The 23,779-nt window shown below is 42.3% G+C and overlaps 1 protein-coding gene across 1 annotated transcript in view; it reads left to right on the top strand.

Annotated features, from left to right (window-relative positions):
* The window catches only part of LOC122816399 (multidrug resistance-associated protein 1-like), an 827,783-nt gene that overhangs the window by 234,401 nt on the left and 569,603 nt on the right, over nt 1-23,779 (top strand). Inside the window, exon 4 of the mRNA XM_044089157.1 lies at nt 17,671-17,808. Within this exon, the coding sequence (XP_043945092.1) occupies nt 17,671-17,808 (138 nt within the window). The remainder of the gene's footprint in view (nt 1-17,670; nt 17,809-23,779) is intronic.

The raw sequence follows: 23,779 nt of genomic DNA, 5'->3' as shown, positions 1-23,779 counted from the left end.
AGTGTATATTTTTCTTCCAGGCTGCCAACTGTCAGCTGGCTTTTTTTCCCGTGCAGTCCTGTTTAAAGTGGGTGATGGGCATAGCTCTCAACTGTCCAGATTTTCAAAGAATGTTCAGATTTTTGACTCATGTTTTTAGTCTGTCTGCTTTTCATAAAATTGTAGTTTTCTGGCAAATCACTGGCAAATCTTTGAGGACTGAAGTCAGAAAATAATGGCAAACATTTGATTTGCAGACTTTATATCCTTCAGAAAGTTCATGCTAATGCAAAACTTGTTGTTCTATCAACTTTCTAAGTTTGTAAGAGCAATAGTTAGAAAGTGCCACTATGTTTGGGCCTTTGTCCCCAATCATTTGTGGCTTTGTCCAGATTTCTTGCTCAAAGAGGTTGAGAGGTATGGCGATGGGGTGTAGAGTGGGTTGGTTTGGTATAAAATAGAAGCATCCTAGTTCAGGGCCATTTTAGAGGCTGAAGTGTTTTTGCTTTGGTCTACCCTTCCCACTGTTTGTACATGATACTCTGATGGCACATTTTATGTATGTATGTGTGTGTGTGTGTGTGTGTGTGTGTGTGTGTGTGTGTGTGTGTGTGTGTGTGTGTTGCCATAAATATGCTGCTGCTGTGGACGTTTATTTTAATTTGCTTTTGTTTATCAGGTTTGTCCACATGGGTTAGTCAAAAAACCCTTCTTATCAGAGATCCAGGGAGAACAGACATCAATGCACATTGACAATTACACATTAATTTGCTAGTTAATTACATCCATGTAAAATAAAGACAACTATTAAAGTTTAAAAGGTCCTATGCATTCGTAGATTTTGAACTTTGAGCATTTGAAGTAGTTTATTAGTGGGCTTGTCAAACAGAAAATACATCATGTGACAAGAGCCTAAAAATTCAAAGAAATAGAGGCGAGGGTACTTCCTGTATGGCGGTGTGCCTGTAAGCCATACACTTAGATCTCTCCCCCTAAATCAGTGGGGTAATCTATATTATAAGGTCTTGTAGAGGAAATGCAATCATAAATAGTGGAAGCAGAAGTTGCCGGATTGAAGCCGAATGTCCAAAAATAAATAAATCGAGATAAGCAGCAAATAAAACAGGCGCAGAAGCAATATGATATAATGCTGAGAAGGAAAGCATAGCTGAGTAAAGCAGTCACAAGCTGTGTGAAAGTTAGGAGGTTAGATGCATATTTTTTTAAACAGTATTAGTGAAAACTGGGAAAAACCTGGGAGGTTACATTATTTAAAATAATCAGCATATCCAAGAACTGGAAACAAACCTGACATGCCACTCAGATGAGTTGACTAGACTGGCAGTGACTCAGAAGGGAACCCAACGATTTCTGACTTCTATTCCACTATTTAAATCCAATCTAAGACTCTACCTAAACAACCACAGGCTATGTTCCTGCACTCACCTGGCCTTCTTCATCATTTCTCCAGCATTAATCCATCTGTCTACATATTTTAACCTAAATACTTATGTCTTTGAATAACACACCTTAACCTAGCAGTTTTATCTAACCTAGACTTCTGATATAGCCTGTAATTAACCTATGACATTGAAATGTAAAATAAAATAAAATAAAAATTGTAGAGTCCGAAAATGGCAAAAGTAGAATTAGATGAAAGAATGCAAGAATTAGAAGACAGAGAGAACCGTGAGAACCTCCAAATGGTAAAGGTGCCACAAGGAAGGTAGACTCAGAAGAAGTGTAGAAGAAGGTAGAAGGTAGACACAAGAAGGTAAAGACTGTTTGCAATATGTGATAGACCTTCTGAGTCAAGTGGACTGGATTAATGAAAGATGAGATACTGGTAGCTAGAATGCACGGGATCTACTCTCTTGGGATCCCAGTAAGGACATTCCCTCACCTCATAGTACTAAAATTGCAAAACTTCAAACTTAAGAGATACTGCTGGGGTTAATTTGTAAGAAGGGCAATGTGCAGCTAATGAGTGAGCAATGGGTATTTGTAGAACAGGCTTACTCTGTGGGGACACAGATAGAAAGAATCTGGTTCATCCCGTTGTTCAAGCAGTGTAAGGTGCTTGGCAAGCGATTTAGGCTGCTGTACTGTGCAACACTTACAATGCCTTTCCCAAGTGCCACAAAATCCTTTCTGGATCGGGGTAGGCTGAGGAAGGACTGAGTTGCTACAAGGAATTAAGTGATGGGCAAGAGGGGCAGGGTCAGAAGGAAGTCGATCCGAAAAAGCAGGAATACACTTGTCGAAAAGATGCCATTTAAACCATTCCCAGTATTTAAACAGAGGATGATCAAGAAGAAGAGGATGACAAAGCGGCATGCAAAGAAATCCTGGGAAACCACTGAAGAAATGGATATAGGAGATGAGTATGAATCAGAAAGGGAAGAAGAAGAACTTTAAGTGGAATATTTTCATTCTAGAAGAAAGTGAGATGATCTGTAATGGCAACACAAGGTAATATGGGCTTAGAGATGCCCATGTTGCACTGATGTAATCGCAGATTCATTGATAGGCTGAGGCAAAAGAAAGATATAGGTCCACTCTTAATTAACACGATGACGACTGAGTCATTGTTTTTATTTTATCTGGAGATATTGATTAGAGTAACATAATTACTTTGACCAAAGAACCCTGTGAGATATGTGGATATGAATGTGGAGGCCTTAAGATATATATTCAGGGCAGAGTTGCTGGACTGTTTTAGAATGGTAAGATGCAAATTTTGTTGCTGATAACTTCTGTAGCATCTTAAAACTAGGGCATAGCATAAACAAGTGTTATAAAGGAAAAAGAAGTTATGTCTTACCATAACGTTCCATCTGTATTGTTGATCCTCGTTCAGTCATTATGTGTGGGTATCGGTTCCGACCTCGGAACCGAGCCGGCCATCTTCCAAGCTCACGGCAGCTACAAACTCTCGAGCTAAAACTCTTACCCAGAATCCCCCTCTCCCTGTTACCTCAGATTGAGTTTGCAAGTCAAAAGCAGGTAGAGGCTACCTCTGGTCAAATGACCTAAAAGAACCGGATGGTGAGATCCACTAGAAGACACAGGAGGGGGAAGGAGGGAGAGTCGTAATGAATGAACGAGGATCAACAATACAGATGGAACATTATGGTAAGATATATCTTCTTTATCTGATATTGTTAATCCTCGTTCATTCCTTACGCATGGGACAGAGTCCCCAGCTACCTCTATTCCTGGGAGGCTCTCATGGAAGGACATTCCTGAGCACCATAGAACCAAAAGATCCTCTTCCCCTGGAGGCCAAATCCAATTTGTAATGATTGATGAAGGTATGAGGTGTAGCCCAAGTTGCAACTGCACAGATGTCATGTAAAGAAGCTTTGGCATGGAAGGCAGCAGAAGTTGCCACTGACCTTGTCGAATGAGCTCTTATGCTAGTAGGCAATGGAATATTACGTTGTGTATAAATAAAGGTCACACAGTCTTTCAACCATCTAGCCAATGTGACCTTAGCAGCAGCACATCCTAATATAGGTCCAGAATAGGCCAAAAATAATTGGTCTGATTTACGAGAGGCCTTAGTCCTGTTCAAGTAGAAGCAAATTTGCCTGTGAATATCTAGGGTATGTAGGCAATACTCTCCTCTGTTTGAATAGTTGGAAAGAAAACTGGCAATTCAATGGTTTGGTTAATGGACATTTCAGAGATCACTTCTGGCAGAATGGAAGGATTAGTTCTCAATGACACTCTATGAAAAATCAAGTATGGACTCTTGATGCATAAGGCTTGAAGCTTAGAGATACGTCTGGCAGAAGTAATGGCGACCAAAAAAAGGTTCCATGACAAGTATTTGAGGTCGCAAGAAGAAGCTGGTTCAAAAGGTGGCATTGTCAAAGCTCGTAGAACTAACGACAGGTCCCATGGTTGAATAGGTTCTCTAAAAGGGGCTTTAGATGATTCACACCTTTTATGAAGCTCTTACATAATTTGTGTGACATAAGAGAGGAGTCTTGGACACCCTCATGGAAATTAGATATTGCAGCCAAATGAACTCTAATGGTAGAGGTCGATAGACCAGATTGAAATAGGTCAGCTAGATACTCCAGTACTATCGACACTGGTGCTGAAAAGGGATCTACTTGATTTTCTTTCAGCCAAAGGGTAAATCTTTTCCATTTGCTTAGATAAGTAATTCTAGTGGAAGACTTATGAGATGCAATAAAAATGCCCCGTACTGGCAAAGAAAGATCATTCTGCCTGGCAATCAAGGGAATTGGAGGAGCCAAACTGTGAGCTTCAGGTTGTCCAAGTTGGGATGAATCAGATTCTGTGGATAGGAGATCAACCCCAGGGTTGGATGGAGAGTCCATGGTTGATCTAGCAGGTGAGGCCAAAGGAAGGGAAACCAAATCTGACGAGGCCAATATGGTGCTATGAGGATCACCTTGCTCTTCAACTGGCGGGCTTTCTTCAGAAACTGGGGAATGAGGGGGAGAGGTGGAAATGCATAAAGAAGACCTGAGGGCCAATCATGGACTAGAGCATCCCTGGGTGACTGTCCTGGAGGAGGAATCAGGGCAAAGTAGTTGCTGCATTTGTAGTTGGTTGGGGTTGCAAAGAGGTCACAGCAAGGAAGACCCCAGTGGTGGAAGATCTCCGCCACTTTCAAGGGATTCAGAGACCACTTGTGAGGTTGTAGAATGCACATGCTGAGTCTGTCTGCTATCACGTTGGAACTCCCGGGAATGTGCGTTGCTAGAAGAAAACTGTTGGTAGCCATCACCCATTGCCATACCCTCATGGTCTCTGGACAAAGGGAGTAAGATTTGGTTCCACCTTGCTTGTTGATGTACCAGGCCACCACCATTTTGTCTGATTGTATTGCAATAGTCCCAGACGGCAGCAGGGGATGGAATGCTTGCAATGCCAGAAGCACCGCCCACAGCTCTAGAACATTTATATGCAGTTGGGCCTCCAATTCAGACCAAGTACCTTGGGCTGCCTGCCTCTGACATAGCCCCCCCACCCCATCAGGGAGGCGTCCATAGTCACTGTAGCCTTGGGCTACTGGGGGGAGAAGGGGCGAGACCATTGTGACGGGCTGTGGGTCATCCACTAATTTAAATCCTGTTTGCACCTGTGAGTTACTAGAGTCTTGGCTGAAAGAGGATACTGAAAAGGATACGATTGGGTAAGCAGTAGCCATTGTAGTAGCCTCATGTGAAACCTGGCCAGGGGGACAATGGTGATAGAGCTGCCATGGTACCCAACAGCTGTAGGACAGAGTGAGCTGTGGATTTCTCCCTTGAAAGGATTGAGATCAGTTGTTGCTTTATCCTTAGAATTCTGTGCTCTGGAATGAATGCTCTGCAATTCTTTGTATCCAAGATAACCCCTATGAATTCTGTGAACTGAGATTGGATTTTTGCCAGTTTATGTTTATGCCTAGCCTTTCTGCAGTGAGGAGAGAGTATGCCAGGGCTTCTTTCAATAGATGTCTGGTGGGGGCGGAGATGAGCCAGTCGTCTAGGTATGGAAACACCTGGATTCCTTGTAGTCGCAAGTAAGCTGTGATGACTGCCATGCACTTTTTGAACACTCTGGGGGCTGTAGAGAGTCCGAAGGGCAGTACTCTGAACTGGTAGTAACTGGCTCCTGCACGGAAGCGCAGAAATCTTCTTGATGGCCTGTCCACTTTTATGTGGTAGTATGCATCTTGAAGATCTGTCGAGCACATCCAATCATCTTTTTCCAAAAGCGGGAGGATAGACTGTATTGTGACCATCTGGAATTTTTGTACTCTCACAAACTTGTTCAATACACTGAGATCCAAAATTGGTCTCCAGTCCCTGTTTTTTTTTGGCACCAAAAATAGTCTTGAGTAGAATCCGGATCCTATCTGGTCTGGAGGGACTATTTGGATGACTCTTTTTCTTAGCAGCTTTGATATCTCTGATGCTGCTTCTTCCCTTTGACTGGGTGGAATGTTGGGTAAGTTTGTTGGGGGAGCAGGACAAAGATCGAAGGGAATATGGTAACCTCTAGTTATTATCCTTTGTACCCAAGAGTCGGTGGTGATGGTTAGTCAGGCAGAAGGGTACAAGGAGAAACAACCCCCAACCACCTCCAGAGGAAAGGAGTTGGGCCGCTCTTCAGGAGTGCTGGTAGGATTGGGCAGGAAAGGAGTCCCTGGAACCCTGGTTATGCAGACCCACTCTGCCCCAAAAAGGGTGTCTTCCTTGTGAGTTTCCCCATCTGCCTCTAGGGGAGAACTTAGCCTGTGTGTCACGGAAAGGACCCTGAGACTTTTTGTACCATATCTTCCCACTCTTTTGGTTTCTGGAGAAAGCACATTGAGGGGAAGAATAACAGACACCCACGGCAGAAAGGGTCTTACTGTCCTTTTCACATCTGGCCAGTGTGCATTTAACCTTGGGTCCAAACGATGAAGAGGCTTCGATGGGAGCATTGAGAAAGGAAGCCTTGAAGGGTTCCACGAAATTACATAAGCGCATCGAGGCGTGTTATAACAGAACAGTGCCTGAACTCACCACTCTAGCTGCTCCTTCTGATGCTTGAGATATCAGGCGCATGGAGGAGTTAGATATCGATTCAATGCTGGCCAGCTGAGAGGCCAGTTTGTTGCAGAACTCATTGGACATGGCACCAGCCAAAGTTTCAGAGAGCTCAGAAATTAAATCCCTCTGAAGCCTGGTAAAGTGTGCAATATAATTCATGGACCTGATTGCAAAGGTCGCTGATGCAAAAGTATGCTTCCTTATTCTGTCCAGAGCCCGGGACTCTTTGTTGGGTGGATGGACAGTCTGGCTTTCTTCTTCTGCCAGGTCCTTTTTGGTTGCGGCCCCGACCACCAAAGCATCTACAGGAAGACCTTTGGACCAATGCGGGTCAGTAGCAGGAGGGGACAAAATTTTATCTGGCCTCCGGAGAATGGCCTCAATGGTGTCAGGAGCCTTCCACGCACACTGCATGATGAGCCGGACCAGTTCGTCAGCAGGTGGAGTAACCTAGGAGGTAGGGGACAGGGCGCGAAAGGCCTGCAAGAACACAGACTCTTCAGAGGTCAGGTTAGAGGGCTGCCAGTTACCTCTCTGTTTAAGGATTTCAAGGATGTCACCAAAGGATACCTCAGAGGGTGACCTAGGGGGCCCTTCCCCATCATCAAAGTCTGTGTCTTTAGTAAGGGACTTCTTTGTGGAGTCCATGTGCTTTCTCTTGCATGAGCTTTTTCGATGAACTTCCTCAGAGGGAGAAGCTGGGGAAGACAATGAAAAAGGGGTTTCCTGTGGGAGTACATCCTGAGGCCCTTGCGCCCGATGTCTGCTAGGAGCGACTTGTGTATATTGCGGTCCAGAGGAGGGCAGGGAGATTGATAGCACAGTATCACCAACTGATGCCAAAGCCTTCTCCATTAGTTGGAAGGCCGGTCCACCTGAAGAGGGGTGAGTGTCCAGGACAGGGGTCACCCCTCCCCTAAGTGGCTCAGCCTGCTGACTCAGAGTCCCTGGATGGCTGTGAAACACCAAATTACGTACGCCACAGCTGATATCCTGGGTTGTAGCAAAACTCTCCTGCCACGAAGGCAACTGTGGTTCCTTAGTGAGGTCCATAGTGAGGTCCATAAAGGGAACTGTAGAGGGGGAAGACTGTGCTATATATTAAGGGGCTTCAAATCAATGAAGGTGGAGAATAAGTAGGGGTCTTTGGCAAAGGGTGATCACCTCCCAAGGAAGGATAGGTCCTGAAGGGAGGGATACCTCTGGCCAAAAGCACTTGATCCACAAGACGCAACATGTTGTGTTCAGAGAGGCTTCTAGTGGATTTCACAGACAAGGCTGAGGGAGAGTCAGGTCTATCCATAGATGGGGCAAGCTTGGTGCCCACCTCACCAGTCTGCACTGAAAACAAAGGGGCTGTAAGGCAATGAACTACAGGTGTCTGCACCGAGGAAATCATCGGTGCTGAAGTCATGGTCTGCACCGACGATAAGGTCGGTGCTGAAGTGGTTGTCGGTGCTAAGGCTGGAACTGAAAAAATCGGTGTCAGTAACTGAGTTGTCTGTTCTGAGTAAGGTGTCGGAGCCCATGTGGTAAGAGTCTGTGCCAACTGGATAGTCGGTGCTGGTGCAGACGTCTGAACCAAGGAGCCCCTCGGTACCGATACAGTAAAGAGCATGCTAGTCGGTGCCGAAATCACAGATGGCGCCGATGGCCTCGGTGCCAAAAGTCTAGGCACCGAAAGCACTGGAGCCGAAAAAGTCAACTCTGAAGTGGAATGCTTAGCCTTCTTGGGTCACGGTTGGTGGGAGTCCCCAGCCGGGGACGAAGGAAGTGATTTGGTCTTTGTATGTTCATCAGTCTTTTTTTATGGGATCTTGGAGAGGTTGAAGCCACCAACCCAGAAATAGCCTCTAAAAAAGGAGATTTAAGTAGCCCCTTCAATAACAATTTATTTTTCCTCTCAATCAACGTCCTGTTAGAGAAATTCTTACAAATTCCACAGGGTGGGTCAACTGATAAATGTGGCACACCCAAGCAACAGACACAGGGAATGTGCATCTGAAGTAGGTAATTTATGGCCAAATCTAAACATCTCTTAAATCCTGGACTACCTTCTTTATCCGACATGTTAGGAAAGGAGGAAAATCAGAAAGAATACCAGCAACGGTACAAGACATACCCGAAGGTAAGGAGGAAAAGGGGTTTACCAACGATGGTAAAGAAGAAAATACCTCGCGGTAAATAGGATGAAGGGGATTGAAAAGATTCAAGAAGGGATAGTCGCTAAATGCGATAAGGTAAGAGAAAACAATTTAGTAACTTTTCTGAGAGAAAAATCGGTTTTAGACTAGTATGACAGCAAAATATTCTACTTAGCTCAAGAGAAGTAGCTTGACACGACCAAATGGCGATGTGGCAAATGAAATCTGAGGTAACAGGGAGAGGGAATTCTGGGTAAGAGTTTTAGCTCGAGAGTTTGTAGCTGACGCTAGCTCGAGAGTTTGTAGCTGACGCGAACTTGGAAGATGGCCAGCTCGGTTCCGAGGTCGGAACCCACACATAAGGAATGAATGAGGATTTAACAATATCAGATAAGATTTTTGCACTTATGGAACTGAATTTGCAGACTGGTACCAGTGGGATAATGCTAGTAAGCAATTGTAACTAAATGGTCCACACAGCCTATCTAGACCTTGCCAAGGCCTTTGACACCATCCCCCACTCTGGAATCATAGATAAACTTACTAAACTGGGCATTAATCCCTCACACAATGGGTTGCTAACTGGCTTACTGACAGAACCACACCACTAAAAGTAGCTGACTCAAATCCAGCTTCAGACAAGAGACACAAGTAGTACCTGGTTCAGTCAGGTCTTGGGACGCTTCTCTTTTGGCATCTGGCATCTACTTCTCAGAGGCACACTAACAGATACTCTTGACAAAGTTTGCAGAAGTTTGCAATATGGGGAGCCACTAGAGAATCCCATGATGATGAATGATTCTACAAAAGGGCCTTACAGAAACAGATGCTTGGTGCCAGAGCAATGCTCTCTGCCTCAATGCCAAGAAATGTATAAATGTATAGGAAAAAAAAAAAGGAAAAATCTGTATCCGTGAATTACCATATAGGTGGCAGTACACTAAACACGAAAGTGTGATAGGAACTTAGGGACAGGGTGGGAGTGGGTACCACAGAACACAACATTGCCACAACAGTCAGGAAATCCTTCATTCTATGGCACACCTCGAAAAAAAACTTCATCCATCAAAAAATCATCCATTGTCCTCACCCACATTCATACCTCATTAGACCCATTTGGTCATAGACTCTTAGAATCTACATGGTAACTGAAAGGCAAACAACTCCAAGGCACTAAAAAGAAATAGGAAATAAAAAGCAGAAAGCAAGCAGATGCCCTATGCAAATGCCCTATGCTAAAACTCTTACTCTACTCCATTACATATGCTACTGATCTGATCTCTACTGGGCCATGTCAATGTCAAACCAAGAGCTGTTGGACTACACATAAATCCCAACTTCTGACCTAGAGCACAAATCCCAATCACTCAGAGGGATCTAAACCTTGTCATCACAATAAACAAAATATGCTGGAGGGTATAGGACTCCCAGAGACTCCCCCCCAGACTCCCAGACCTCTTACCCATGGCCTCCAAGCATGTTGCCTCTGTGGCCCTCTTCAAAAGTGGAAAGAAGGAAAATGGAGAAAGGAAATTCACCAGGGGATCATGTCAGGCCCTGCTAGACAGGGCCAGGGGGAAGTAAATAGTGTGGGAAGAAATAGCCAGGGAATTGTTATGGCTAGGCTTGTATAGGCCCTAGGGCTGATAGCCTCGTACCAACCTATGAATAGCGAATTTGAGTAATGGAGGTGCGCAAGTGGACCAGAGGTGAAGTGATGAAGCAGTTGATTTACAGTGGTCAAGGACCTCAGTTTAGTTAAAGAATCAAAGGTGGCCAGTTGAGAAAGTTTAAATGGCTGAACCGGGGAGGGCATACACAGCTGGCATGTAGAAGTTACATGCCAAAAGAGAGCGAAAGCTCTGATACTAAGGGAAGCACAGTGACATGATATGGAGTAGAAGTGTAGTTTTAATGTATGTAGTTCAAAGAGGGAGGAACTTTTGGGCAGGTGATGTTTGGTTGTTACAGCTGCAATTTTATGGCACTAAAAGAAAAGTAAAGAATTAACATGCAGAGCTAAAAAAGAAATAAAAACCCGAGGTTGAGGAAGAAAAATTCAGGCATAAGGATCAGTCTGGTAGATGGAACAAAGGAAAGAAAACAGAGGCAAGGTGACAACTACGCTCATAATCTGGAATGTTAATGTCCTGGTAGATGACGGGAAGCACCACTGGGTGCTTCTCTGTCTCAAAGGGCTGCGACTGACCATAAATGTGCTACAGGAAATGCACCTAAAAGAAGAGGAGTGTGTAAATTTTTTAAATAAATGGCAGTGGGAAAATTACAATGCTAATGCGTTAGAAGGAGAAAGAGAGAGTGATATCGATGATTAGAAGAGGAAGAAGAGAGGGGTGATACCAATGATTGGAAGAGGAAGAAGAGAGGGGGTGATATCAATGATTAGAAGAGGACGAAGAGAGGGGTGATACCAATGATTAGAAGAGGAAGAAGAGAGGGGTGATACCAATGATTAGAAGAGGAAGAAGAGAGGGGGGATACCAATGATTAGAAGAGGAAGAAGAGAGGGGTGATACCAATAATTAGAAGAGGAAGTAGAGAGGGGTGATACCAATGATTAGAAGAGGAAGAAGAGAGGGGTGACACCAATGATTAGAAGAGGAAGAAGAGAGGGGTGATACCAATGATTAGAAGAGGAAGAAGAGAGGGGTGATACCAATGATTAGAAGAGGAAGAAGAGAGGGGTGATACCAATGATTAGAAGAGGAAGAAGAGAGGGGTGATGCCAATGATTAGAAGTGGAGGAAGTGTTTCATTTGAGTACTTAAGATAAACAGAGTAGATGTATACTGCAGTGGGGCTACTGGGAAAATAAGAAATTAACTTTAGGCAACATTTACCTTCCCCCACAGAGACAAAAGTAACCTTGACGCACATTATGGGTCAGACAACAGCATTTCATCATGGGATATTGGTAATGGAAGGTGACTGGAATATAACACCAAGCTAAGGCTGTGAATTGTTACTAAAAGATGCAAAAAAAGCTGAGAATTTTTCAACCTTTTTTTTTATGTTTGCCCCATCCCTAACAACCAATGCAGTCTCTTCCAACAGGAATTGAACCCCTTCATTCACCTGTACTCTTTTTCCTCACCATCGGAGTAAGTCTATGATGCTAAAAGCTGTCTAAAAGAACCATTATTCAGGTAACTATGAAGGTTCTTTGTGCCTTTGTTGATAATGAAGGGCATATTTGTATAAGGCCTAACACCGTTCTTTGTTGGAGGAGGGGCAGTTTGTCACCATGAAGGTCACTATGCCTTCACCTGTGTAAGCGTACTTTGCTGTGCACCTGCAATAAAGTCTGCTGCATACATAACTTGGTGGTGTCTGCCCACCCCAGGACTAACCTTTGCATTGTTCCTCCTCTGCTGAGGGATTGTAACACTGGACTGCCACAGTCTTTCCCCTCCCTTCTCAGGATGGGCATACTTATTCTACCATACCAGTTCCGGCAGACACCCAGGCCGCTAATGAAACCCGGGTCAGCATGGTCATAGTCAGAGCTTTATCCCTATGTCATTAGAGGTGACTAATTAGTAGAACAAATTATTAAATGAGGTTGGCAAAGAAGTTATTCAGTTAGAGTGAACAAAAACAATTATTGGTCCTTTAAAACAGTGGTGGCAAAGTAACTCGAAAGATATTGATGAAATATTTATCTGTTTTTTTCTAAGCTAATATATTTTAGCTATATCCACTGACTGTGCTGTCTTTGTTTTTCTACTGTATATGCTATTTTGCCTTTAACATACTTGTAAACTTGTATATATTTATTCTCAAGGTATTTCTGATGTGTTTGCCTTGAATTACAATGCTTCATTGTTCATTTTAGGTTAGTGTTTACCTCCCTGTTTTCTATTTTTAGTAAGTGACTGAAAATGGGTCCTTTAGAATTAATACATTACACTGGTTGTCAGTCAATAAATAACTAATACGATGGTACCAGATGGTATTCTGGGGCCAATTGTAAGGTCAATATTCCTTTATTTGTTGTTGTACTGACAGCTGTTTTCCATGAGTATAGGCTGGTTTCATTAAAAAAAAAAGCCCCACAGATCTTAAAGTGCAAGACAGTTTGTTTGGATGAATAATGATGCAAGTTTGCACTAGATGTTTTTTTTCCTTCAGTGGAGGGCAGGCACTCTAAACTCTTAAGCAAGAAGAAAGCTTCTGCACTTTTTTTTATTTTGGTCTCTCTACATCCATTGTCTGTCTATCATCACCTTCCTCATAGACAGTCTATCTGTTCCCCATCACTAGGGTGAGGGTTGAGAGGGAGGAGCCATTATTCAGACAGCCATCAGGTGTGATTGTACATTTTCTTTTTTAGGCCCCAACTTCTGCATGCATTTGATGAAGCACCAGAGAGGGCCATGTAGCATGCTGACAGTAGAAGATATCCAGTCACTTCTGCAGAAGGCATGTGGCCTCCCTGGTATCACCCAGTGGGGAGCCACAAGTGTGCTGTACTCACCTTTCTCCCCTGGGAGAGGTGAGTGGGCCATGGCCATTCACTTCTCCCTCTTCCTGATTGGCTTCCCCAGTACTAGTCTGATAATTAAACCCAATTACATGGGCCACAGTCAGGGCTCAATAACTCTGCACCATAAACAGACGACCCATTTCTAATTAAAGTCATCTTTGATGTCGCTGCTTCTCAGAGAAACAGATGCAGTGACTTCAGAATCTGGTGTCTTGCACAATTAGTTGCAACATAACTGGAATTGATAAGGTTTCATTTTCAGCTAAGCGGCTCCACTGTGAATCCTAACAACCAAACATTTGCATAAGACTTGCCTCATCATAAAGGCTTGTAAATTACAACTTGAGTACACACATTCATGAAATGCATGTATTTCACCATCTGAATCTGTCAAAGTATGTAAAACGCATTTTTTTGCAGGGATATTAGACTCCTACACATCCTATAGCCCCCCCCCCCCCAAAAATTTATTATTCTCACTTCAAAGTCATCACATCTCAGGCAGAAAGATTACATATTGTTGGGTAATATAATACCTGTGTTGCTGTTTTCTCTTGATGCATTAAATTTGGATCAGCCAGGATTGCTTAGAAAGAAGTATATTAATATCATTGTAGAAACAAATTTGCAACAAAAAAATAAACAAATACTGAACCAATATACTCAAACAAGTGTGGATTGAGCAAGTGAAAGTAAGCCTGAGTCAAATGTGCATCCCCGCTTTTTCTCTGCTTTACAACAGCTTTGTGCTAAGTTTTGGTAGACAGTTGAGGTGATAGCAACATAGGCACTAAAACACAAGAATAGCTGTTCTTGTGGTCATGAACTGTAATTAACTTTTTATTTTAAATAAAACATGTTCTTTAATTTATAAGCAAAAGCAACAACCTGGACGTTTAGTAAGCAGGTTCTATCAGACAAATTTAATGACGTTATTTGAGAATCGATCATTCATTCATCCTCTAATAATCTCCTTAATGCAGTTTAGTATTGTAGGACAGCTAGAGCATTTCTTGCCCTTCACTTGTGCAAGACCAAGGAAGTCATCCTGAACAAGGTGACAACCCATCACTGGATGCACACAGTTGAGAGGCAACAATAACCAATGCACTAGTGTGGCACACATTTTTTTTTGAAAAGGTAAGTATTAATTCAGAGTTTGGATTACAAGTCAGAACTGTTTGTACTCAAGCAAGATATTATATATTATCCCTTGCCTGAATGTATTTATTTATTTTTTTATTTTTATCTATACTTTGACAGGAGTCGAGAATTGATCCAAGTGGACCATTTCCAGGCTATGCCATGGAGAGTACCAATAAAGTAACTTCTTGTGTGAAAGTAAATCAAATAAGCATTAACAGAATCCATCAAAGAAGAATGTTGACAAAGTAAAAAGGGTTGAACAGTGACAATGTTTTGGTAAGGTGGGTAACATTCCTCTCAACCGCATAGAGCAAGAAATCTGGATAAAGTCAAAAATAATGTGGGGGACAAAGGCCCAAAAATAGAGACCCTTTTAAGTACTGCTCTTACAAACTTAGAAAGTAGATAGAAATACAGGTTTGGTATTGTTGTGAATTTTCTGAAGGATATGAAGTCTGAAACTCAACTATCTGTCATTATTTTCTGACTTCAGACCTCAGTGATCTGCCAGTGATTTGGCAGAAAACAATAATTTTATGAGAAACAGACCAAAATATGAGTCAAAAATCTGGACATTCTGGGAAAATCTGTACAGTTGAGAGGTATGGTGGGTAACATGAAGCACAGAATGCATGGCATTTGCAGAATGAACTGAAAATATAGTGCTGAGGGAAGGGCGAATGGGTAGCAGTGTGTGTAGGAGTAAGGAGGGAGTTGGCAGTGCGAGAGAGGAGGGGTGAGGTATGCAGGTAGAATGCCTTACATCAGGAGTAAGTGTCCATATAACAAGACAGCTTCACAATAAGATATTTTTTTCATTATATTTGGCCATATATATTAAGAAGAATGCAGGGTTCTTTCCAGAACCCAGTTTTAACATATTTTTCTCTGGAATGCAATTAAATGGTAATATCTGTGTTCTTGACATATGCAGCAGACTGTCGATTTGGAGTGCCGATTGTCGAATCTGTAGCAATACTCCATGAGTAGCTAACCTGTCATTATTTGTACCTATTTACATAGATTTGAACAGAACCAGGTCCAGCACTAGGTGACCAGGCTTTTGGCTACAGCCTGCTGGCTGGGAGTAGAGGTTACCACGGCTTTAATTATTCAATTAAAAATAATCACATTTCTTCTTTAAGGATGCAGTGCATCCATGCTATTTATTCTTTAAGGGTGTGCTCTGCATCTGTATACGAGTCGTTAATACGATACATGCATAAAAGTAGATTTAAATGCTGGAACTTCCTGCTGCCTTTTTGCATGGGATTTTGAACTAGAGAACTAACTGCTTGCAGCCTGCTTCCATGACAGAGAGAGACAAGTCATTTTCGGCAGGTTTGGAGGCTACTTGCTGCCTTGAGAGAGGAGTGCGTGAGTGTGTGTGTGTCTCTCTCTCTTTGAGAGAGAAATGCCGTAGTCAGATATGGCAGGTTAGTTAAATTGCTCAGGCTCAAACCTTGTACCATACAACTGAACAGATTTTCACAGAATGTCCAGATTATTGCCCTACATTTTTGCTCTGTTCTCATAAAATTTGAGTTTTTTCTGGCAAATCACAGAGGACTGAAGTCACTAAATAATTAACATACATTTGAGTTTCAGACTCCATATACATCAGAAAATAAATGTTAACTCAAATCCTGTTATTCTAGACATTTTCTAAGTTTATCAGAGCAGTAGTTGAAAGTTGTCCCTATTTTTGGGCCTTGTCTTCCCATTATTTTAGGCTCTGTCCAGATTTCTTGTTGTAAGAGGTTGAGAGATATGCCCTGCACCTTGGCTACAGGAGGCAAGAGCCTGAGTCCTCTACACCAACTACCAGACTGCTCAAAGGAATTGTGAGTTTCAGGGCATTTTCAAGGAATTTTGAGCTTCATAGGAAGGAAAGTTTACTGTTGCTGATGCTGAGCCTGTTTTCAATCTGCAGCTGTTTTATTTATTTCGCATTGTTTGTAACACAACAAGTAGCATACATTTCTTTGGTGCATTAGGCTGTGAGGTCTACTCACACACCATGTAGATGGATTCTTAGTTAGTTCACTTTAAGGGGTGGGGGGATGGGGGTGCAGCACTCCTGAATGTGTCCTTTGGATGAGATGCATAGTATTGATAAACCTGTTGTTGGTGTGCTTACCAGCTTACCATTTTTTTGCAACATATGGAATTTGTCCTTCAAGGGCAGCAGGCAGTGAATTTGTAGATGAAACACTGAAAAGTAAAGTTGTTTGCCAGCAGCAACCTTTTCATTAGTGGTGGATCCATTTCCCTGCCTAGGGTCCGATTTGACCATGGTCTGGCTCTGGACGCGAATGGCCCAAAAGTGTGCAAACAGGAATTTGACTTTTTCATAAAAGAAAGTTAGTGTTCCCATTTTGTTATCATAACACTGCTCTTCTTACAGTGCATAATATCAGAGACTTGCAAAACAAAAATTGTTGGTAGTCTGAGCAAAAGCCTATAGCGAACTTTAATTTATGAGCATTTAGATGAGTCCCTGTGCTGTTACATGTCTGGAGAGAGGGGTAACTGAATGCATTGCTCAGTGCCTTAGGTGTTCACCAGCTGGCATTCAACAAGTTTGCTTGTGTCTTTCGGCTTTTCCCGGTTAGGGGTCATCACAGCGGAACTCCCGTCCGCTAATGATTTATGTTTTCATAATCATATATGAGAAATAACCAAAGTCGTACCTCAAGCACAGATCTGTTTACTGTATCGCTCATACTCATACAGCAACGTAAAGTCTGGCATATAAAGCTATTTGTGGTTCTTTTCCCCAAAGGTGTTTTTACCAATGGAGTTTCTTTTACCTGTTTTTCATAGTAGATCTGACAAGAAACAATTAAAGCTACAAATTAGTAAAATGGTGAAAAAGAAGGGATAGATATGCTGCACCAAGATTACCTAGTAATTGTTACTACAAAAAATAAATAAATAAGTAAATAACTTGAACATTTATGTGAGTTCAAGCAAATTTAAACAGCAGTGTTGAGTTACTGTATTCCTTGATTGTGTAATGCCTTTAATGTGATTATAAAAACTACAGACCCATGTATCTTGTAACTGGTAGCTTTCATGGAACATATAACTTTCTAAAAGTTGGAGGATTTACTGCTATGATCACTAATTTTGCAATGATGTGCCCTGTGCAAAGATACTGTTAATGATGATTCAGCAGAGTTAGCAGTAGGTGTTTTCATAAATTTCTTAATCATGGTGATGCTGAATTTTTTATCACTAAAAGGTAAAGGAAACGTGTATAAATGTGCTGTCATGCATCATACTGTAGTGTTGTGTAATGGCTGTTATTGGTGTGACTCTCCCTTAGATTCTTGCCACAGGCCTGATTCAGTGTGAAAGAATTCATGGTGTGCGCTCTTCAGGAATCCTGTTCATCTTCTGGCTGCTAGAGGTGTTGTGTGCTCTCGTACCATTCCGGTCCAAAATTCTTGCGGCATTGAAGGAGGTAAGGTCATTGTGAATGCATTTTATTTATTATTTTAAGTTTAATCACAGTTCTTGAATTGAGATCATTTCAATGATTCTTTTACAGAGGGCAGTGCTCTAAATTATTAATGTAAATCATCATTAGTGGACAACAACTACAGCAAAGTGTGAGCAAAGTAACACAGGGCCAGCTAGCCTTATCAAAGACAGATGCATTATATTTCCAAGATGACAAGTAAGATGGGGCATGACTTTGGGGAGGAGGGGTTCTCGCAGGAACACAATAAATTAACCAGGTAAGATCTTGCCTTAAAAAAATGGAACTATAAAAAGAGGGCATGACAGGCAGTAACTTTAGGGTGGATTGAGGAAATAATTAGTCCTAATTCATAGAAATGCTTTAAAAAATCTGGCACATTGACAGATGAGGTGCTTTCACTCCTTAGGCACAGTGGATTTAAACAGAATTTGCATGAGCTGTGGCATTTTTTCTTGTAAATGGGGTTTTTAGCCGACATGACTGTTAATGGTCACAGATACTTGGGGTAAGGGACATTATGGAAAAGTCTAGTTTCTGCTGTTAAATTAATCTTATTGTTTTAACCAGTAGTTAATGTGTAGCAAATCATTTTCTGGTCCTTCTCTTAACAGTTTTATGCTGTTAAGTACTGGACTGATGTGTTTTCCCCATGAGTCTGAGCATTTGTATCAGTCTCACCCAGTTCTATTCCCTCAGGTTGCATAACCACATCATGATCAGTGCTGTGGTTACAGAAATACCTAGAAATGCATGTCTTGCTTTTCAGCACATCTTCGGATGTGCGGGTATCAGTGTATTGATTTCCTCTCTTCTCCACCATATTCAGCAGCACTACCCAAAAACCCATCAGTTCCACGTTTCACATATTCTCTAAGAACACAGTATTTTAAAGAATTCTGTTGTCAATATTTAAATCAAAACCAGCTTACTGATTTTTACACTTTGACAGCTGCAATTGTTTGCGAGGCATATTCTTCTGTACCATACCGTTCAGTCCATCTTTGCTTATAGAATGCTGTGGTGCTGTTTGTCCATTGGAAGGAATAAACTTCTCCATAATTTTTTTGCTTCCATGCAGCAGCACTGTATGACTGAAATAATACTGACGTTAACACAACATGCACCAAAAGACAGGCGATTATAAATAACATGTACACAAAAATTAAACACTTGTAAGACATTTGCTGAACAGCTTTATTGCAGCGATGCATTAATATTCAGTTATGTGAGTGAGCTCCTGTACACCACTTTTCTGTTAACTCTTCAAAACTGACTTTGTAAAAAGGTGAATGTCTTTACTATATATGTCTTTTTAAGTGCCGATACCAAAGTACACTAAAGGCTATGTTAGGTTTTTCAAACAGAAAGATGTAGAAAACCGCACAGAATGTTGGCGAAAATGTCAAGAGCTATTCAGAATCCAAAAGGGAGGAAGGGGGGATGATGCATTCCGTGAGATTTTAGTGCATGTTGGTTAGACTACTGACAAGAAGTGACCATCTGTCCTTTCTCTTTCGGACATGATAGTATCATTCTCATGATTGATTCTGTCTCTGTTAAATAGATAAGTGAGTGGTGCATTTTATTCAGTGATTATCATTTTTAACAGTTTCAAAAGAACATGAACAATACAAAATGCTATTAGAAAGTAGCCATTCCAAATATGGACACTGATTGCTATTAAGGATTTGTTGCTGATGTGTGTCTTCCCTTTCTTGCTGGAGTAGTTATTTGCCACGTCTCATTTTTGAACTGACCCTCCTGCTACTCATAAAACATTTTCTCATCCTTTCACCCCCCCCCCCACACACACACACATCATGCTGCACTCCTTTCTAAATATCATATGTTATGAAATAGTCCACCCTGCTGAGAGTCTGATGATTTTAGTTTATCTTTCCCCTTGACCGTGGGCCTCTCAGCTGCTGATCCATCATTCACACTCCACTGGGCTAAGGACTTGGGTGGTAGGTCCACAGTCACCTAATATATTACAGGTAAGGAGCTTTTCTTTAATGCCAACCTCATCCAATGACCAACTTGTGTTTTATGAAGCATGCCTGATGTGACCTCTGGGGACCACTTCTGTGTTCTCATTAAACAGTCCCATTACACTTTCCCCATGGTCTGCTGTGGAGTGCTCTTGGAGAGGAAACTGACCTGTGTTTCTCTCTCCTGTCTCTTAAGACAGGAGAATTGTTTCTATTTCTACTGCCTTCCACTTGGCTGGCTTTGGTCTCATTCAATCTCTGAGCTTAGACTAGCAACAGTGCAGGTGGAAACCTTGCTCATCTGCCTAAGAGCTAGTCTTCATGTTAAAGCATTTCAATGTTTTTTGCATATTCAACCTATGTCCTTTTCATCATAGGTTCATAGGTATGTCCTAGGCTAATGGCCCCGGAGCCTTTACAAGCCTAGCTCATGGAAATGCCATGGCATTGTGCCGCCCAACGTTAGTTCCCAGTGCCTCTATCAAGTAGAGCCACTGGAGTGATCCCTGCGTGAACTTTCTATTTCCCATCCACTCATCAAGATTTCTCTTGAAGAGGGTCAGCGAGCTGCTCTGCTTGACATGTATGAGGCGTCTATTCCAGAGCATGGGCAGTCTCTGGGTTATGAACCTGTCCCAGCAACATGTTCTGTTGATTGTGATAATGTGGTTGAGATCTCTGGAGCGTGTAGTGCAGTGGGATTGGGATTTCTTTAGATGTAGCATTTCTAACAGGGCTGGATCAGACATGGCTTTGTAAGTCAAGCAGAGATGGCCTCTAAATAGGCGATATGAGACAGAGAATAGTTGGAGTTTTTTGAGTCTGTCCATATAGGACAAGTGTTTAAGGCCTAGGATCCTCTTTGTGATGTACTTTTGTGGCCTCTCCAGTTGTTGCAGGTGTCTAGTGAGGTACATGCCAAATGGGGCATTGTACTTGATGATTGGCCTAAAGAGGGAAGAGTAGAGGGAGACAATGACCTCTTTCTTCCTGGATGCAAAACCCTTACTAATGAGATGTGCCACATAGAAGGACTTTCTGACCACAGTGGCAATGTGGTGGTCAAAAGAGAGGTTGCTGTCAACCTATGTTCCCAGATGTCTTATAACGCCTTCTGTGTTCAGTGGACTACCATCAATGTAATTCAAGGGAACCGTGTTTTTCCCAAGGGGGATTACGACACATTTTTTGGCATTGAGCTTAAGGCAATAGTTCTGACACCAGTCATTGGGCTCAGTGAGGCCTTTCTGTAGGATGTCAACATCACTTGGGGAGTTAATAATAGCTCCCAACTTGCAATTGTCTGTGAACTTTGTCAGCCAGAGTCCCTTCATTTTGGCCTGGACTTCAGAGAAGTAGATACCAAACAGGAGAGGACCCCAGGACCGAACCCTGTTGGACTCCACTCGTGACTGGTCTGCAGTATGACTTGAGTCAGCTACTTTCACACTGTGGGTTCTATCTGTGAGCCAGTTTGTAACTCACCTAGTGATATAGGGGTTGACATCTAGCTTAGTGAGTTTTTCTATGATTCCTGAGTGGGGAATGGTATCAAAGGTCTTGGCCAGATCAAGGTAGGCTGTATGAACCACCTTGCCTTCATCCACAGCTCTGGTGACTGACTTAAAGAAGTTGACCAGGCACAATCTACCCTTCACAAAACCAAACTGTGTGGGATCCAGAGTTTGGAGATTCCCTATATCCTTGTGTATTAGGTCCATGATGATGTGTTCCATAGCTTTGCATATCAGACTTGTCAAGCTAATGGGGCAATAGTTCCCAGGGTCTGTAGTCGCTCCTCCTTTGTGGAGAGGAATGACTGCAGCACTCCGCCATTCAGTAGGGACAAAGCCTGAGGTGAGGCTGTGACTGAACAGGGCACACAGGTGAGGTGCCAGTTCACTCTGTAGTTCATGTAGAACACAGCCAGGGATATTGTCAGGTCCCATAGAAGCTGTATTCTTGGCCTTGGACAGTGCTGTTTTAACCTGTGCAGCAGTAATACTGGGCGCCTGGCAATTTACTGGTATTGTGACTGGTCCTTTGGGGGGGGGTAAAGTTGGCACTGAATCTGTTGGCCAGTATATTGGTAGTATCTGTTGGCTTGGTATAGGAGTTACCATTGTGCAGTGGCTCAGAGCAAATCTGGGTATTGCTGTGGAGATTCTTTACATAACTATAGAAGGCCTTGTGGTTGTCTTTACTATCTGCTGCAATTCTGTTTTCATAGCTAGCCTTAGAGGATTTGATGAGGGATCTCAACTTTTTGTTGAGGCTGATAAGGGAGTTTTTCCAGTCTTGGGACTTTATCTTATTCTGCATCAGTTTCCTCCTTCTGTTGTAGCATTTGTTTATGGCAGGGGAGTACCAGATTGGCTTTCTTTTTTTGAGGAGGGCGTCCATGCATTTGTGTATGTATTCATACAGTGCATTGGTGTATGATTCAGCGGTCATGCAACTATTCTCCATTTGCATGGGTGCCGTGAAGTTAGCCACCTCTGTTTTTAGGAGCCCAAAGTTAGCTTTGGTGAAGTTTTTCATTGTGTTTACCTTTGTGGGGGGAGGGTGGGGGGATGTGGATTTCCAAGTTGATTAGTTTGTGGTTGGATCTAACCAGGGAGGAGTTGACTGTTGGTGTAGAGCAATGGTCGCCCATGTTAGTAATGACAATGTCAAGGATGTTGCTACCTCTAGTGGGGGGAAGAATGAGTTGGTCCAGGTAATTAGAATTAATAAATTCCAGGAAACGTTGGGCAAGTGTATAGGTGCATGAGTAGTTTTCCCAGTTAATGGAGGGGTAGTTGAAGTCGTCAAGTATTAGAGTATTAGGTTGGACCCTAATATTCTCCAGGGTGCTTAGGAACATGGAGTGTGAATCCTGGAACATGGCTGGGGACCTGTAGCAGGTTACAACCTGAATCAGTGTCTTACCCAATGCTAGCTGCACCTAAAGTATCTCAGATGCATTATGTTGGGTTACCATTCTAGAGATATGCACATCCTTTATGACTATGGAAACACCACTGCCTTTGGAGCTTTGGTCTAAGTTCTGGGGCTGAATATGCTCATCTCTGCTGCCACCCTTTTTACTACATACATCCCATATTTGTTCTTATGGAGATCCAAAAGGGGAGTCCTGCATTTTGTTGAATAATATTTTGATGAAGTAGGAATTGATTCTTTTTTTACTGATTCTTATGTTTTGACAAAAACAATCCACTGAGAAGAGTGAGACTGTAACACTGAAGGCACGGAAACTATTGTATTATCTCAGAGTTAGCAAATCTGAGATGTAGGGAAGAAGAGAATATATTCCTGTCATGTGGGGAGTAGAGAGGATTTGCCCCTGGAAAAACACTATCTTTGAACCTTTTTGTTTGGGTTAAATATTGAAAGGTACCTATTTGATGAACTGGAGTAGATGGTGTGCTAAGGCTGTAAGATGATGTATATAGAGGGGGTGGTCCCAGAATAAGATGGTAATGGTGTGAACATCATGGTTGGTTCTGGTAGTTGAAACTGCAGTGACACCATTCAGTAGAAGACAAAAAAAGATGGTGCATTAATAAAGAGCAAAGCTGTAAGGACTGTGTAATTGTATATTGGTACACGTACAGTACATGCAGCTTGGAGAAGAACAAAACATTTGAAAGATGATGCACAAAGGTTTAATGCTCTGAAAGATGCAACTGGGATGTGAGGTGGTAGCTTCTATCAGAAAGATATTTAAGGACAAGGAGGCATGCCACAAGGCTGGAAAAGGATTACTTTTTAGTCAAAATGTGAGGAAACGTTATTTAAAAAAGGGCAGTGCAAGCAATACATTCTCAGTAGGAATGAGAGGCTGCTGTATTACTTACAGCTTCATAGCTGTCCATTTGTCTTAGGCCTGCAGAATGTCTTACTAAGCTGATTCACTTTAGATGTTAAGAGTGTAAGATCTGTTATCAAAGCTGTTT

Source organism: Protopterus annectens, chromosome 12.part0, assembly GCF_019279795.1.
Source record: "Protopterus annectens isolate FY-2018-M chromosome 12.part0, PAN1.0, whole genome shotgun sequence".
Lineage (NCBI taxonomy): Eukaryota > Metazoa > Chordata > Ceratodontiformes > Protopteridae > Protopterus > Protopterus annectens.
Note: the sequence above shows the minus strand (reverse complement) of the source record. Positions and strands in the feature narration are given on the sequence as shown.